This window comes from Ahaetulla prasina, chromosome 1 (assembly GCF_028640845.1).
Source record: "Ahaetulla prasina isolate Xishuangbanna chromosome 1, ASM2864084v1, whole genome shotgun sequence".
In the NCBI taxonomy this organism is placed as follows: domain Eukaryota; kingdom Metazoa; phylum Chordata; class Lepidosauria; order Squamata; family Colubridae; genus Ahaetulla; species Ahaetulla prasina.
The window spans coordinates 268,591,010-268,607,259 of record NC_080539.1 but is presented as its reverse complement, the minus strand read 5'-3'; the positions used below and the strand labels follow the sequence as shown (position 1 = coordinate 268,607,259).

The window sequence follows — 16,250 nt, the reverse complement described above, 5'->3', positions numbered from 1 at the left end:
TGTAAAGCATTATTTTATTTTTTAAAAAAATAACTTTCAAAGTCATAATAGTTTGATATTATTCTTTATAAGGCCATTCTCTGTGGGGTTTTTAAAGAGAGGCTACTTCTATTAAATGGCAAAGTTAGCCACACTATATTAATAATGCTTATATAAATGATAAAGCATTAAAAGGTTCTGTGTTACCACAAGAACCATTAAATCATTCTATAAGACACTAAGGTGGTTACCTTTGAAATATGTTACATGAGCTAAAGCAGCATCTCTCTATAATAAATAATATTATTTCTTTTTTCTTTCTATAATCATTTTAACCTATAGTCCAAAATAATATTATTGTTTCCTCTAACTAAAAACTGAGTTGATGAAGAAAACTTGAAAATGTATTGTTTTAAAAGCTTCAATTAAAGAAATTATTCTATTTCCACTCTATTATACAAATGCCAACCTTTTACAACTGCATATCTGTAATCAAACTGATTAGTTGTTTATGGAATCTTAAAGGTAAGAAAACTCATTAATTAGGAAAAAAATTGTTCATTTCTTAATCCCAAAAGGTTTTTGTTTGAATTTGTATTTATAAAAACTTTTTTGTGGGGAGGGAGAGGCAGGTTAGCTGGGTATATAAAAACAAAGGGTATTTGTTTTTAGTATATTTTTCTTTGGATATGTATGTATGTATGTATGTATATATGCACAATACCAGGCCCCTTAATGATTTTTCCAATATGATGGCCCTCAAGACTGCCATGGAAATGTTTTGTCACAACAGAATCTGTTTTTTTCTTAATTGCTGTGGAGAGAAAGCAAAAGAGCGAAACTCAGAGAGGGAGAGCGGTAGAGCCACAATTATCTGAAAGATCTGTAGATTCTTTGTTATAGGAAAATGATAATCCTGGGAATGGGAAAATGTAACTGTTGGTATAAATACTGTATTTTATTTTTTGACAGCCTTGTGGTCATTTCTTGTGGCTTGGTGCCAGTTGGAACAGTGTCAAGGCCACAACTGAGTGACTCATTCACTCACGCTCATTCACTCACGCACACAAAAAGGAAAAGGAATCAATTACTCCAAGGCTCGTCCAGAGAGCAAGAGTGAATTTGAAACGCCCACAGGCCCTCATATAATTAGGTCAGAGACCAAGAGTTCTACAGCTTGAAGTTTGGAAAAAGTGACTTTAACAAGATTAGAACTAAGAAAAAGTTAGCAGACATTTTAAAAATGATTCAAAGGAAGTACCTGGGCATGCAAAGAGCTGTTTCCTTTCCTTACATGAACAATCCCAGAGATGCAAAGTGGACCAGCAAATCCAAGCAAATCTGCCAGAATACGGAAAGTACTGCTTAGAGCCAAAGGCCTTCCAAAGCCATAGCAGAGGGCACACCAAATACTTCTAGATCCTTGTGGGTATGGAGTGTCTTTATTCTGTCCGGTAATAAAACACATCGTTAAATTTAGGCAGGGGGTGACATCTTTAAAATGTCATGTTCTAAAATACATAACACATAGATATTGTTTTACAAATCCTGACCTTCACTAGAAGAGATAACTGTTTTCTTTTCTTGGTCATGGAAGAAGGAATTAAAGAATTAGTTACCATCCCAAGCCATGTCTTACCAATAAACTATCGATCTAGCTATGTCTAACAATTAACTTACAACTACTCTATTTTGTATTACTTTATGTTAGAAAAACATAGCAATAGCAATATCATTTAGTCTTAGCCCTCTCTTTGGGTTTACAATGTCAACATATTGCCCCCAATAATCTGTATCCTCATTTTACCAACTCTGGAAAGATGGAAGGCTGAGTCATCTTTGAACCTGCCAGGATTGAACTTATGGCTGTGGGCAGAGTCAGCCTGGAATACTGCATTCAAACACTGTGCCAATGGGCAACTCCAGAATAGATTTAATTTACAGTAGATTCCTTTTGATTTTAAATATTGACATACCTTCTACACAATTGGCAACAAAGAAAAGTTTTAACTGTTTTTTTTTTAATGTCATTCACAGGTGTATAAAATGGCTTGTCTGTTTTAAAAAGAGGACCCTCTCTTTATACTATATGAAATCTGTTCGTTTTATAGTCATACCTTTTGCACTTGAAAAGCCTCATTAAGGCGCATGTAATTGGTCAGAGCTCTCATTGCAATAGGCAGTTTGCCTATAGCTTTCAAATCTATGGGTTTCTTATGGGCAGTTTTAATAAAGGTATTCATCCACCAATATGTTCCTTTGGACAGGAGGTTCACAAAAGGTTGCAGGAATCTGACTCCAAGATCCTGAAGATCCTCAGGAGGTTTTACTTCTTTGGTTTTTTTGAAGAAAATATATCTCTAAATTTCATACAGTCAAAAAGAATCAGCAAATTAATATGAAGGCAGATAAAATTAACATTATTCTGTAACTAGTCCCCTGCTCAAAATGACCAAATAATCATGAATTTTAGAGTTCGCATTTTTGAAGAAGTTCTTTATTTTCCAGTATTTAAGTGGAAAAGTTAATTCAATAAGCAAAATGCGTATTCTCTAAAACCAAAGTGAAATAACATGATTTTTTTTAAAAATTGTTTTGCTAAACTACTTTTACAATGTAAAATATTTTTCAAAAACATAATAACTAGAATTAATATACAATAGTTTCATCACTTAGAAAACAGTAAATATTTGTCAGATTAGTGCTATCTTTCTATTAGATGCTATTCAACCTAACAATCAAAAGTTAAGCTCAATTCGGACAGATAAGCATCTTTAAATTCCAATAATTCCAGAGTATTGAATTATAATTTGTATCATAGTAAGATTAATACCTGGAAGAAGAGAGAAATTTAAACATTTGCCTCCTATTCTGAATAAATAATATGAATTACAAATAAATTGATTTAAGGCTAGACTTACATAGACAACCTTATTGCCTTATACACTGTAAGCCGCCCTGAGTCTTCGGAGAAGGGCGGGATATAAATGTAAAAAAAACAAAAAAACTTGATAACTTGTCAGCCCAAAAATATTTTCTTCAGAAGGCATAAAAAAGATACAATTTAAATATAACTAATTGGATATTACATTACGTTCTATCTTTCCACTTAAGAAAATAGATATATGAAAGTCTCAGGAAAGTATTCATAGAGCTTTTGAACTGTGGAATTGTTCTGAAAGTAACTGATGGTAAACAGCATTAATTCTCACTAATATGAATCATTTATCTAATCTGATTCCAGATGTATTTTTAATGAATGAGTGCCAGGCTGTTTGGCACCATCTTATGGAACAAGCTAATTTTATAAATCTTGCTTCACAATGATTTCAGCTGGCTAAAGTTCTGGCCAGCAGAAGGCCAAAGTAGAAATAACCTAGCTCTTTAGTTTTTTCTCCTGTTATTCTTCCCTGCATTATCATGCATATACAATTAACTCTTACCCTCATTCGGATTACGTTAATTTCTACAATTAGCAGCATTCCATAAAGTATAACCAAGAGTGCTGTGAGGCAGAATCGAAGCTGGCGTGGTCCAATATTATAATCACAAAACTTGACAAACTTGATAGTTTTGGTTATAAAAGCCAAAGTCCAATAGAATAGCAAGGCTGTTGAAAATAAAAAATGGTAATTGAGATGCTGTTAAGACAAATTACCAAAGACAAACACAATTATATTATTCTTAAAAGGATCAACACTCCAAAGATGGATATAAATATAAATAAATTAGATTACAATGGTTACTAGAAAACCTGCATTGTTAATCAATGTAACTAACCCTATCCTTTCCCACCTCTTTTAACAGTTATCAGATTATGGTGGTATTTTATGTTCAAAACTGGTGGAGGCTTCATAGTACAGGGATCTCTAGTTCCCTTGGCTGGAGTCACTATGGCATTGTTGTGGCCTGCCAGCAGCCAGCAGAGCTGGCAGCAGATTCGGACAGCAAGGAGGTTGAGGAAGAACATGGGCCAGTCCTGGAGTCTGGGGAAGGCTCGGATGAGGGATCTGAGTCGGAGGCAGAGAGGGGGCCAAGGCCATCTGGTAGTTATTTACTGCCTCTGGAGCCTCTGGAGTCTGACATCAGCAAGGCAGAAGAACAGTGGGAGTCTGTTCCCAGTGTGAGGATGCGCAGAGCTGCCAGAAGACAAGAACAATTAAGAAAACAGTGTCGACTTGGGAGTAAGGCTTGGAGATGTTTGGTCCCTCCCATGAGACATAAAAAAATGAGTGAATGGGCTGTGAGCTTTTGCAGGAAGCAATTAGTTCATCTTGTCAGTTCAAGCTTTGGAAAATTCTATTTGATTCTGTACTAAGTTTGGCAATTAGTTCTCTGGTAGCATTCCAAGGGAGATAAGGTGGGTGTTTATAAACATTCCCCTGAGAGACTGATTGGGAAGCCTTTCAGACTGTGAATGAGAATAATTCACATCTGTATGAATAAAAGAGGTTTGCCGGGACTAAGATTGTGCTTTATGCTTTCTAAGGAAGTCTAGGTCAGAACAGGCATAGGATTTCTTTCACAGCATCTTTGTTGTGTTTGCATGGACATCCTTGAGATCTCTTCCCAGTCTCCATTATACCATAAAGCAGCTGGCAAAGCATATGGTAATTATCCATTCTGATTATGTGTCCCACCCACCACTTCTGATCTTTCATTATCAGAATCAGTGCTGTTGGACTTTACATGATCCAAGACCTTCATGTTGGAGACATGATCTTGTCAATGAGTGTGAATGTGATATTTCTCCAGTTGTTTGTTGTTGGTATGTGAGTTCAGGACTCACATCCATATAGGAGAGAATGGATCACCACAGTTCTATAGACTTTCAGCTTTGTGAAAATACGGACATTGTGTTGGTTGTGACTAGTACACAGATGCCTCATAGCCTAGTTGTTCTTGTGATTCTGAGGTCAATTTCTTTGCACAGGGGCAGCCCCATTCAATTGGCAGAAAAGACCGTAATCCGATGGCACGGACAAGAGAGGCTGGTGACCTTTCCTGCTGCATCAAGATCAAGATCAAGATGTCTAAGTGTCTTCTTGTGCTCTTTGTGTTCCACAACATATGCTGGGACTGTCTTCTTGATCAATGATCAGTCTTGTCTCCTCAATCTACCACGTCAGACTATGCACACTGGGATAGACAAATTGAAATTGGCTACTCTTCACCGGTTTGGCACATCTGCTGAGATGATTTACCATGGTGTTAAAGCTACTTGTTGATACAGGTGAGACCTGAGGGCCAAGTGGAGAACAAGGGTGAAGGAACAATCCTAAAAAAGGCACAGCTTGATGTGCAGAAATGAAGAGAAGCTCAACTATAGCAAGTACATTTATGGATTATCCTATTCTGAGGACATTATAACTTTAACTCTAGAAGAGATTAGATTTCCCCAAATAGAACTTATGTGCAAACCGGATTTTTTTTTCCTGCACTCATAGCTCTCCTCAAAGTGTGGACAGCTGGTAGTGTCAGGGTTCCTAGTAACAACCCCAAAGAAAGAAGACTCCAAGGCTTGAGTTTCCTCAAAGTTCCTTTTTATTGAAGATGTCATATTGGCACATCTGGGAAAACCTGAATCTGAAAGTTTCCAGGTTTTCCCCACCCAAGAGAAAGTTCAAGTGCCTGCCCAGCACCCTCATGTCCATCCAATCATCCACCGTCGAAACTGGATCATCCGACTCCAGGTGCCAGGGCAATGCGTCTTTGACTCTGAGAAAAGAATGTTATTTTGACTATATATCACCCATACTCTATGCAATCCCACCTCCCATTTTCCCACAGAAGAATATGTGGCAGGTCTAAAGGCCCAAATGTAAAAGATGGCTTCCAGGTCTGACAGGTAGTTGTGGCCAGAAAAGCCTTTGTACAGATTCATCTGCTGTGCCACTTGTGTCCTTTTCTGGAGTGCGAAGCATTATTCATAGTCAATCACACCTTAGTTAGAGTACTTCAGTGCATTCTATATGGAGTTTCCTTTGAAAAGGCTACTCAGAAGCTACAGGTGTTCTAGACCTGGTAACTTAAGACTGTTTGCTTTTTAATTGTTATATCCCTCCCATGGTCTTGCTACTTTTTTTGTCATTTTAGTTTATTAAATTGTAGATTTTAATCTTTGTAAGTTGCTTAATGAATAGTTTGTGGTTTAACATAACTATACTACAAGAAAATTATGGGAAATATTAGACATGATAAGAAATGCTATCTTGGAGAAGTAGACTCTTATTTTCAATTAAACCTATGAGACAAGAACATTTCTCAGAAAACTAGAAACTATTCTAAATTCTTGTAATATGGCAATATGTATTTTTGTCTATAATACAGGCAATTTCATAAGGACATATGAAGATCAAAGGCTTATCTAATCAAGTATTATGTTCCCAAGCTTGCCACTCACATTCCTTATGGCTGATACATACCTATCAATAATTTTGGAAAATTGGATGTTTCAATGTTGTGATAATAAACAATGGATGTGATGGCTGCCAAAAATGCCATTCCTGGTGGCATATATAGGTGCAAATTACCAGATTTTGAAACCCTAAGTAAAGTGAAACATGTATTGTTAAGTAGATTCATTATTTCAAAGAGAAATATTAATACGCATACATAAAAGAATTTGTGTAACTCCAACTCTCTCCAGATGGAACATTTTCATATGCATACATAAGGAAGCATATCAGAGTTATAGTATCTAAGATAAATATTATATAGACTCATTTTTCCCTTCATTATTCAGAATAAGAATGCAGAAAAAAAGGGAACTGTTCTGAGGTATATTAAATACGTACAGCAACTGAGATCATCTGGGTGACCTCATCTGGGTTTAGAAGCTAAACAGAGTTAGCCAATTAGTAAGTCAGCACTGATGATGTCACCTAGTTAGGTTAATGAAACATCTGCAATAAAACAAGCAAGCTCAGAGAACAGAGAACAGAGAACAAGAAGAGTTCTCCGCTCCTCTGTAAACAACAAAATACCTTATGCCACCAGAATTGAAATCCTGGGATTAGAAAACCTAGAACTCCGCCGACTCCAACAAGACCTGTTTTTAACACATAGAATCATCTATTGCAATGTCCTTCCTGTTAAAGACTACTTCAGCTTCAATTGCAGTAATACAAGAGCAAACAATAGATTCAAACTTAATGTTAACCGTTTCAATCTTGATTGCAGAAAATATGACTTTTGTAACAGGGTTGTTAATGCTTGGAATACATTACCTGACTCTGTGGTCTCTTCTCAAACTCCCAAAAGCTTTAACCAAAAACTGTCTGCTATTGACCTCACCCCATTCCTAAGAGGACTATAAGGGGCGTGCATAAGTGCACAAAAGTGCCTACCGGTCCTGTCCTATTGTTTCCTTTCAATGTACAGTATGTGCTTGTATATAATGTTGTGACAAAATAAAAAACAAAACAAAACACCAAGGATCCCTTACCCAGTTAGTACTTGAATGGAAGACTGCCAAGGAACAGCAAAGTTTCAAAACTGTGGATGAATGCACTAAGTATTTCCATACTGCTAACAAGAAAATTGCATGGCCATGGGGATTATTTCATCAAAAATTAAGCTCACTTCAAAGAAGGCTATTTTAAAAAAGAAGGGGCAGGGTGGTGGTAAAAAAATTTAGTCCGGAGATCATAAGTTGCCCTTTAATATCTAGTTTGTGAACCTCATATCTCTGAGGGCCCAAATGCTTACCAACCTGCCTTCCATTGAGGACCTGTATACTGCACGAATCAAGAAGAGGGCTGTGAAAATATTTACAGATCTCTCACATCCAGGACATAAACTGTTTCAACTCCTACCCTCAAAACGACGCTATAGAGCACTGCACACCAGAACAACTAGACACAAAAACAGTTTTTCCCCGAAGGCCATCACTCTGCTAAACAAATAATTCCCTCAACACTGTCAAACTATTTACTAAATCTGCACTACTATTAATCTTCTCATCGTTCCCATCACCCACCTCCTTCCACTTATGACTGTAACTTTGTTGCTGGCAATCCTTATGATTTATATTGATATATTGACCATCATTTGTGTTGTAAATGTTGTACCTTGATGAAGGTATCTTTTCTTTTATGTACACTGAGAGCATATGCACCAAGACAAATTCCTTGTGTGTCCAATCACATTTGGCCAATAAAAAAGTCTATTCTATTCTATTCTATTCTATTCTATTCTATTCTATTCTATTCTATTCTATTCTATTCTATTCTATTCTATTCTATTCTATTCTAGTTCTTTTGTTATATTTCTGAATTTGAGGGGTCCTTGATGCTCTCTGAGCTTGGTTGCTTTCTTGCAGACATTTTATTACCCCAAACCAGGTAACATTATCAGTGCTAGGCAGATTTCTGAGTTTTAGAAACAAAATAAGCTTAAGAAATTCAGCGCACTTTCTAACTTTTGAAATCCATTCTAGAACGGCCATTTCCTTACCCTCTTTTGGAATGTGATCTTCCTACGTGCTGTAGAAGTAAATCCTCAGCTTCTGAAGTCAAATAGACTGTTACTAAGAGAAAATGCTTGGTCTTTCAAAGTTGATAGATATTTGAACTGTATAAAAAATTATAGTCCTCCTTTCCATATTTCACTCCTGAGATGCATGTGCCTACTACTATTCCTAAGTAATATTAAATACAATAAGGATTTGAAATTACTGTAGATCTTGGCTTCAGTCTTAACTGAACTTTCGTTCTGTGAAAAAAATGGAGTTAATATTTATATAATAAGTCTTTTTGCCTTTTTTTCTGCAGCTCTTGCTTTCCCAAACAGCTCTTAGATATTGGGAGGAAATTAGGCAGCAATTGGTTCACATTTAACTCTTCCTAAATTTGGAAATCACAAACTATAGAAAACATATCCACAACAAAGTGACAAACAAAATAAAATCATCTGGCTAACTAAAAACAATTGTGCATGTATATATACAACATCAGTTATTATTTATTTTTTTGGAATACATGTCACAAGCAAATCACAGTGAAATTAAGATTCAATTCCTAACAAACAGAATAGTCCAACAAGTTATATTAGAATAAAAGTATACCTATTATGTATTCTTACCCATCTGACACGATCCCTTCAGCTATTTCACAGACCAGCACAAACAAAAGGATAAAAGTCAAGATCCACCGTAAATTATGGCCAGGAAAATGAAGCCAAGTGCTATGATGGATATGAACTTTGGAACTTTGACTTCCCCATCCTAATATATATAAAAAAACAAATGATCACCATTATCTTAACATTTTTGTGCAAACAACAAATCTAGTTTCCTGTCCTGACTATCCTAAACTGGGAAATAAATACATTAATCTTTTCTGGATTTTTTTAGAAAATAAATTAAAAGAGATTTTAAAAAACACAGAAGTTGGAAATATTTGATTAGAGACCCAGCTTTGCCACTGGTATACTACTAATCCAGTATACTACACTGATACTTTTTTTTGTAGAAACCTCTCCCCACAAGCAACTTTTAATTGCTTTGTAATTCATCCAGAAAACTCTTGTTCGGCAGATTAAAATAATAAATAAACATACATCATGATTATGAAGAACACTCTCTCTCCAAACAAAAAAAAATTATTTGGAGATGCTATAAACCAGGGGTGTCAAACTCATGGCATCACATTGTTGTTGTGTGAGGTATCATGACTTCCCCCACTTTGTTAAACTGGGGGTGAGCATGGACAGTGTATGACACATCCGGGGCCCATAGGCTGCAAGTTTGACACACCTGCTATAAACAATCAGTGAACCACTAAGGGGGAAAATGCAACATCAAAGAAAGTTAGCATTTGGTGCGCTCTTTATGATTCACATAAAAAGTCTGAAAAATACATCTTGTCAAAATAATTTGTCAGTGATTATGGATTTATTAGTTTAGAAATCTAATTCAAAGCATTTTATTAAAAGTTCTAACATGTCAAGAGCTTCCCTGGATTATTTTGCTACTTACTCGCAGCAGAAATGATTATTGTACTAACTGCAAAAATGTTTAATTTTATAGTATTTATTAAACAAATTTATATAGCTGCCCATCTACCAAAAGGAACACTGGATACCTGTACAAACAGTTTAAAACTAAGAAATGCTAAGGAAAATCTCTGTCTTCAGATAGAATTTTTTTTTTACTAATTAAAACTGTACAGTCCTTCCCCAACAACTCTCTCTCACACACACACACACACACACACACACCCACACCCCCCCACACACACGAGTGGGAAGATATAAGAGAGCAAGCAGAAGAAATTATAACCTGGAAGATCCTATCATCTCTCGCATATTGAGGAATATATTCTCATGTATTCATTACAGTGAGTTTATTTTCTATTATTTTCCTCTACTTATATGTTTTGGATTCTCTCTTTTAAAAGTCACCATAACCTTGTGCTCGATTTCATTTCACACCTCGGGTCATTCCATTCCATTTATGATAGGTGACAAATCTTGTGGTATTTGCAAAGAACATTTGATTCCATTGAACCTATTGGAGACCCAGGGAAAGACTGGATAGAACCCACATCCTATCCAAGCCATCAGCTGCCAAAGAATTGCTTGGGGGAAGAGGAGAAAAGTAAAACAAAGCTGATCTGTGGAGATTTTCAGTAATCCAGGTCATAATTGTCTCAAAAGTAGTTTTTTTTTCTTTCTCAAAAGGAAACTCGGCTGCTTTTCATGGAGAAAGAAGAACAAAACGTCTGGATGAGAAACAAAACATTTTGCTCTTCCTCTTCCAAGAAAAACAGTATAGATGCCTTTTGAGGAAAAAAACAACACTACTTTTGAGACAACTATGACCTGGATTACTGACTCCACTGACCTGCTTTCTTCTTTTGCTTTACTCCTCTTCTCCAAGCAATTCTTCTTTGGCAGCCGATGGTGTGGATTGTGGATAGGATGTGGACTCCATCCAGTCTTTTGCTGGGTCTCCAATAGGTTCAGTGGAATCCAATGCTGTTCTTTGCAAAAACTGCAAGCATCGTCGGGTATCATTTAAAAACAAACGAACACCCAGACCTGCTTTCTTGCTTCAAAAGTGCTTTTTCCCCACTCCAAAAAACAAACAAACCAGCACCACTTTTGAAGCAAGAAAGCAGGTCAGCTTCGTCCAGTCCACGGGAGTTCGCTTATTTCGATTCGCCCGTTCCTTCGAGCTCTGCGAATATGCAGCCGGTCCTCCTGCTTCCTGCGCCCCCGCTGGAGATGGGCGACGCCAAAGAAGGTGACCCAGAAGCGCAGCCCAGCAGGGTGGACGGTTCCGCGGGACAGCAAGAGGACCGGGAATCTGCTGGGGATTGGGGAATGTGGGCGCCGCAAACGGCGGGAAGGACAGGCGCTAAGAAAGCATTTGCACCCAAACACACCCACACCCCCTTCCCTCCCCCCACAGCTGCACTCACCTATGAAGAGAATGGGGAACGTGATGAAAAGCAGGAAAACGTGGGGCACCACGTTCAGGGCGTCCACGAAACAACCGTTGTTGAGCACCCCGTCGGTCACCTTGTAGGCAGTCGAGTTTTGCTCGCTGCCACAGAAAGCCAACGGCATGATGGAAGAGGAGGCGGCGGCGGCGGCGACGAGGGATGGGTGGGAAGGGAATGGAGATGAGGCCGGACCAGACAGGCACAAAGTGCGGCTGAAGAGCTCTTTGGCTTTCCTGCCTTGGCGGGCGCTCTTCTCCCGCCTTTACTTGAGGGACGCGGCGGCGAGCCTGGCCCACTCGCGCGTGGAGAAAGCCATGGGAAGGCGGCCGGATGGCGCTTCCTCGGGAGAACGCGCCCACGCGCCCGCGCCCGCCAGCCCTGGGCAGCTTGCTTACGGGGACGCGCGCCGGACTCTGCCTTTCGGGCGCCGGCAGGTGAGGTGCAGAAAAGAGAGATGCGCTGACCTAAGGCTCCAGATAGGCAAAAACGGCGCGCGCCTGCGCTTTCCCCCAAAACAATGAACCGGCCGCTTTCGCCTCGCCGCAGCTCCCGGGAGCAGCTGAGGGAAAGAGGAGGCGCAGCCCGGTACTTAAAGGAGCCGCTTCCTCACGTCGGCCAGCCTCCCCTTCTTCTCTTTAGGGTCAAGAGCCCGTGCATGGGAAAGCCCGCGCGTCCTCTGTTTGTAAATAGTTTCAGTGCAGACAGGCGTTAGAATTTGACCCTTTGGGAACCTCGGCTGCCTGGGGAAAACATCGCGCTTTGCAGAGAGGAAAAAAACAGCGTGCATAGTAAAATAGGAAGGGGAAGCGCAAAGTGTAGTGAAGCGTCAATTGTTATTATTTCGGCGGAATTTGGCCCGGTGTCAGTGAAGCCCAGCTACTCCCACCCACCGGTTCACTCTCTCACATGCACCTTCAACGCCTCGGCTGAGGCATTACGACTGGCAGAACAATGAAACTCCAACTGCCATCGTATTTATTACTTAGTCGTTTTCTTGGAGATCGTTTTCTTGTTTTTCTTGAGAAAGAGGGTAGTGATATTTCAAAGGCATATGATCTTACACAGTAAAAGTACTAATAATAATCTGTACTTTTATCCAAAACAATAGCTGCCCTTAAAAAAAAAAGAGAGTGAGTTTTTAAAATGAAATCTCATAATTAGGGCTAAATCAGGTTGAATGTCGTTTGAAGACGTTTACTTTCAAAGCTTTAAAAAAATATAGCTGATTTTAATGCCAGAAATAATCTGATTTCAGATTTAAGCAACTCGTGAATATTAAATGTGAAATGCTTTCTTTTGGAATATTTAATGATTACTTAGAAGGCCAATGGAGCAGAATGAATAAAATTCTGTGTCCATCTTCAGTCATAGAAGCTCATTGGGCTACTTTGGGTCAGTCATTTTCACTCAGCCCAATTTATCATGCAGGGGTTGTGGAGAAAAATAGGAGGGAGTATTTGGTACAGTATGTCATCTTGAGCACCTGAATAAAAGGCAAGATATTAAACAAATAAAATTATGGTTAAAAGGTTTTAGAGGTTCTAGATTCACACTAAATTACTATACCTGAATATTCTAATAATATAGACAATGCTTATAGAGAGCAATACAGGCTATATGTGCACGGTACAGCCTTTCCAAAATTGAAGTCACATACTTTTCCTTTCTCAAAATTTCATATTGTGTTTTTGTTTTGCAAATAATTTTTTCCCCTTAGCAACTGAAGAGATATCATTGATGATGTTTGGCTAATGCTGAAAACTCAGAAGCCGTTGAAGCATGGATAGGATCTTCAGTGGTTATGGCAGCTCTTCAATGTTCCTGGTGTCCTAGCAGTGTTTAACTTGACAGCTGACACTGCATAATCCTATCTCTGTTGTCAGTTGTCATCAAATGTTTCCTGCATACCTGAAGTCTTGTTCCTTTAATTCAGTGTTTCTCATCTTCAACAACTGTTAAGATGTATGGACTTTTTCCAGAATTCCACAGAATACTGCATGCTCTATGGAGAATTCTGGGGTTCGATGTCCACACATCTTAAAGTTCCTGAGGTTGAGAAACACTATTTCAGTTATCTGGTATATGAGGACACTGAGATTGCAAAGGCATTATGACTTTCTTAGCCTTTTAAGTGCCTCCTCCAAATCAGTATGTATGAGAATATGATTCTACCCTATTAAAATAAAAAAATAAAGTCCACTTCCTTACAGGTTTGGATTAAATGTTGTGGATCTTAATCTGATTACATATCTGGTAAAAAATTCAGCACAAAGGTCAGCTCCTTTCAGACATCTTCATACTTTCTCATTTCTCTGATTAACCTCCATGAGTATCTTAATTCTTGCCCAATACAAATATTTAAATCATAACATTTTTTAAAGAAAGAAATGGAATTTTTGCTGAATAAAGCATGAGATTCTTAAATTCCCTTAAGCACAAAAAAATAGCTTTTGCTAGTGAAGATATGAATGAAATGGAAAAGGTTTTATACTGTGACATTATATCACACCTCTCAATCCTTTTGCTCTCACAATCTGCTTCTGAGCTTGGAGACCTGATACTATTGCATAATTGTTTCCTCTTTCTTCCAGAAAACCTGTTAATTCACAGAAGGAAAAATTATAAATTTCAATACAGCAAAAATATTCTATGGATAGTCTTGGCATAATCGACCTTAACGGCCATCCTGCTAAAACTAACTGTTTAAAAAGATAATTTTATAAAAAGTTTTAATTACAATACTAAGAGGTAATACAAACTAGAAAAGAAAGGAAAAAAGGTGCAAGATAAAAAAGAAGAAAAAAATAGAAAGAAACATCTTCCCACCCTCACCACAACAAGCATAGCCATCATCTCTGTAAGTCTGCTAAATAAAATCCAAGATGTTTAGTTTCAACTACTTCTATGATATCACTGGTTATAAACCCTCTTAGTTTCAAGCATAACAAATTCAGAAAGCTTTGTCCACTGTTGTCTTAGAGTGAATTTATTAAATGATGCCAAGGATTAGATTGCTGATCAGATTTGGTCCTCTTCTGAAGCCACTGGGAATAAACCAAGCTAAACAGGACAATCTTTTCTGGAGTGGGAGATATCTGATTAGCAAACATAGAAGCACCATGATTATGTTACCTTATTCTGCATCAGGGGTGTCAAACTCGCGTTGTCACATTGTCGTCATGTTGTCGTCACGTGACGTATCGTGACTCCCCCCCTTCGCTAAACTGGGGATGGGCATGGCCAGCGCATGATGCATCCAACCCATGGGCCACAAGTTTGACACCCCTATTCTGCATGATGTTTCCTAAAAAAGCAAGTTGTGTTTTTTAATCAGTTTCCCTTCAGCCCCCTGTGCTTTTCCAGTGCTGATGAAAATATTACTGAAAATAATTTCCTTCTCTGTTTAACATTTCTGAAATATATTTTTCTAAGTCATAATACCATTTCTGTTTTATATATGTATTTTAAAAATTGTAATTAACCTATAAAAAGCACTCTAGTGGTGCAGTGGTTAAAGTGCAGTATTGCAAGCTAACTCTGCCCACAGCCTGGAGTTCGATCCAGAGGGGCTAGAGTTGACTCAGCCTTCCATCCTCTCAAGATGAGTAAAATAGGGCGCAGATTGTTGGGGGAAATATGCTGACATTGTAACTGCGCAGAAAGTGCTGTAAAGCACAATGGGGTGGTATATAAATCTAAGTTCTATTGCTATTGCTGTAAAAAAACATAAATTGGAACACAGCTTAAATATTTTTCTCAGTTGTTATTATTCTGATTCTTCAAGTATATTGTAGTTTTAAGATACTCCCATCATGCCAAGCATATTGTCTAACTTTCTTCTAACAAAATACTTACTGGTCTTAATTAGGATGCAGGAAAATAATTATCTGCAACAAATGGCAGTCATTTCACTTGTGGAAAATTTCTAGGAAGTTCCAGAGCTTGGACAGAATAGAGTCTTCATTTATAAAGTTAACAAGGCACTGACCTTGCAAAAGAACAGGATTTCTGATAGCAATGTGATAACTGAAGGGTCAGTGGAAATTTTCTGCACTACCTTATTTAGAAACATATGTATATAAAAGATGTCGTGTCTGCTGGGGAGTGAGTTTGGCTTGCGTATTGACTCTGGTCTGCTTTTCATTTCTGCTGTCATTTCAAGGAGGTGTAAATAAGCTGAATCACATTGTGTCCAGATGGAGAGCAACGTCGGCGTGATTACCTTATGACATGTGAGCCAACAGCATTCTTCATATAAGTTAAGCATATTTTGTTTTCCTTTGGTGCTACCGTATGTTTTTGCATTTAGTCTGGTTATGAAAAGGACAAGTAAAATCTTAAAATCCAAGTTTTTAATAATATGGCTCATTGTCTCCACTCTTGCTGCTGCTTCAAAATATTTTCCTTTATTTATAACAGGATTTGAAATTGTAAAGAAGGTTAAGTACTTAGGGGTTTATATTACATCGTCAAATGTGAAATTGTATAAGAATAACTATGAGGTTTTATGGCAAAAAGTTCAGAAGGAGTTGATTGTTTGGAAAAAATTGCAATTATCTTTGCTGGGGAGAATTGCTGCTATTAAAATGAATGTTTTACCTAGATTTTTATTCCTCTTTCAGATGATACCAATAATTAAGAAAGATAAGAATCTTGAGGAATGGCAGAAGGGAATTAACAAATTCATATGGGAAGGTAAAAAAGCTAGGGTTAAAATGAAAATAATTCAAGATTCTCGGGAAAGGGGAGGTTTAAAAATGCCTAATTTTAAATTATATTATGAAGCAGCTGCTCTCTCTGCAATAAGTGATTGGTTTAATT

At 37.8% G+C, this 16,250-nt stretch overlaps 1 protein-coding gene across 3 annotated transcripts in view; it reads right to left on the bottom strand.

Moving 5' to 3' along the window:
- Nucleotides 1-11,970, bottom strand: part of ABCC8 (ATP binding cassette subfamily C member 8) — a 67,960-nt gene extending 55,990 nt beyond the window's left edge. For all 3 annotated transcript variants that reach the window (XM_058158619.1, XM_058158602.1, XM_058158610.1), the window contains exons 1-6: nucleotides 11,406-11,970; nucleotides 9,064-9,205; nucleotides 6,405-6,526; nucleotides 3,423-3,589; nucleotides 2,097-2,339; nucleotides 1,241-1,426 (exon numbers count right to left, since the gene is read on the bottom strand). In XM_058158619.1, the coding sequence (XP_058014602.1) occupies nucleotides 1,241-1,426; nucleotides 2,097-2,339; nucleotides 3,423-3,589; nucleotides 6,405-6,526; nucleotides 9,064-9,205; nucleotides 11,406-11,553 (1,008 nt within the window). In that variant the 5' untranslated portion in view covers nucleotides 11,554-11,970. The remainder of the gene's footprint in view (nucleotides 1-1,240; nucleotides 1,427-2,096; nucleotides 2,340-3,422; nucleotides 3,590-6,404; nucleotides 6,527-9,063; nucleotides 9,206-11,405) is intronic.
- Between the last annotated feature and the right edge of the window lie 4,280 nt (nucleotides 11,971-16,250).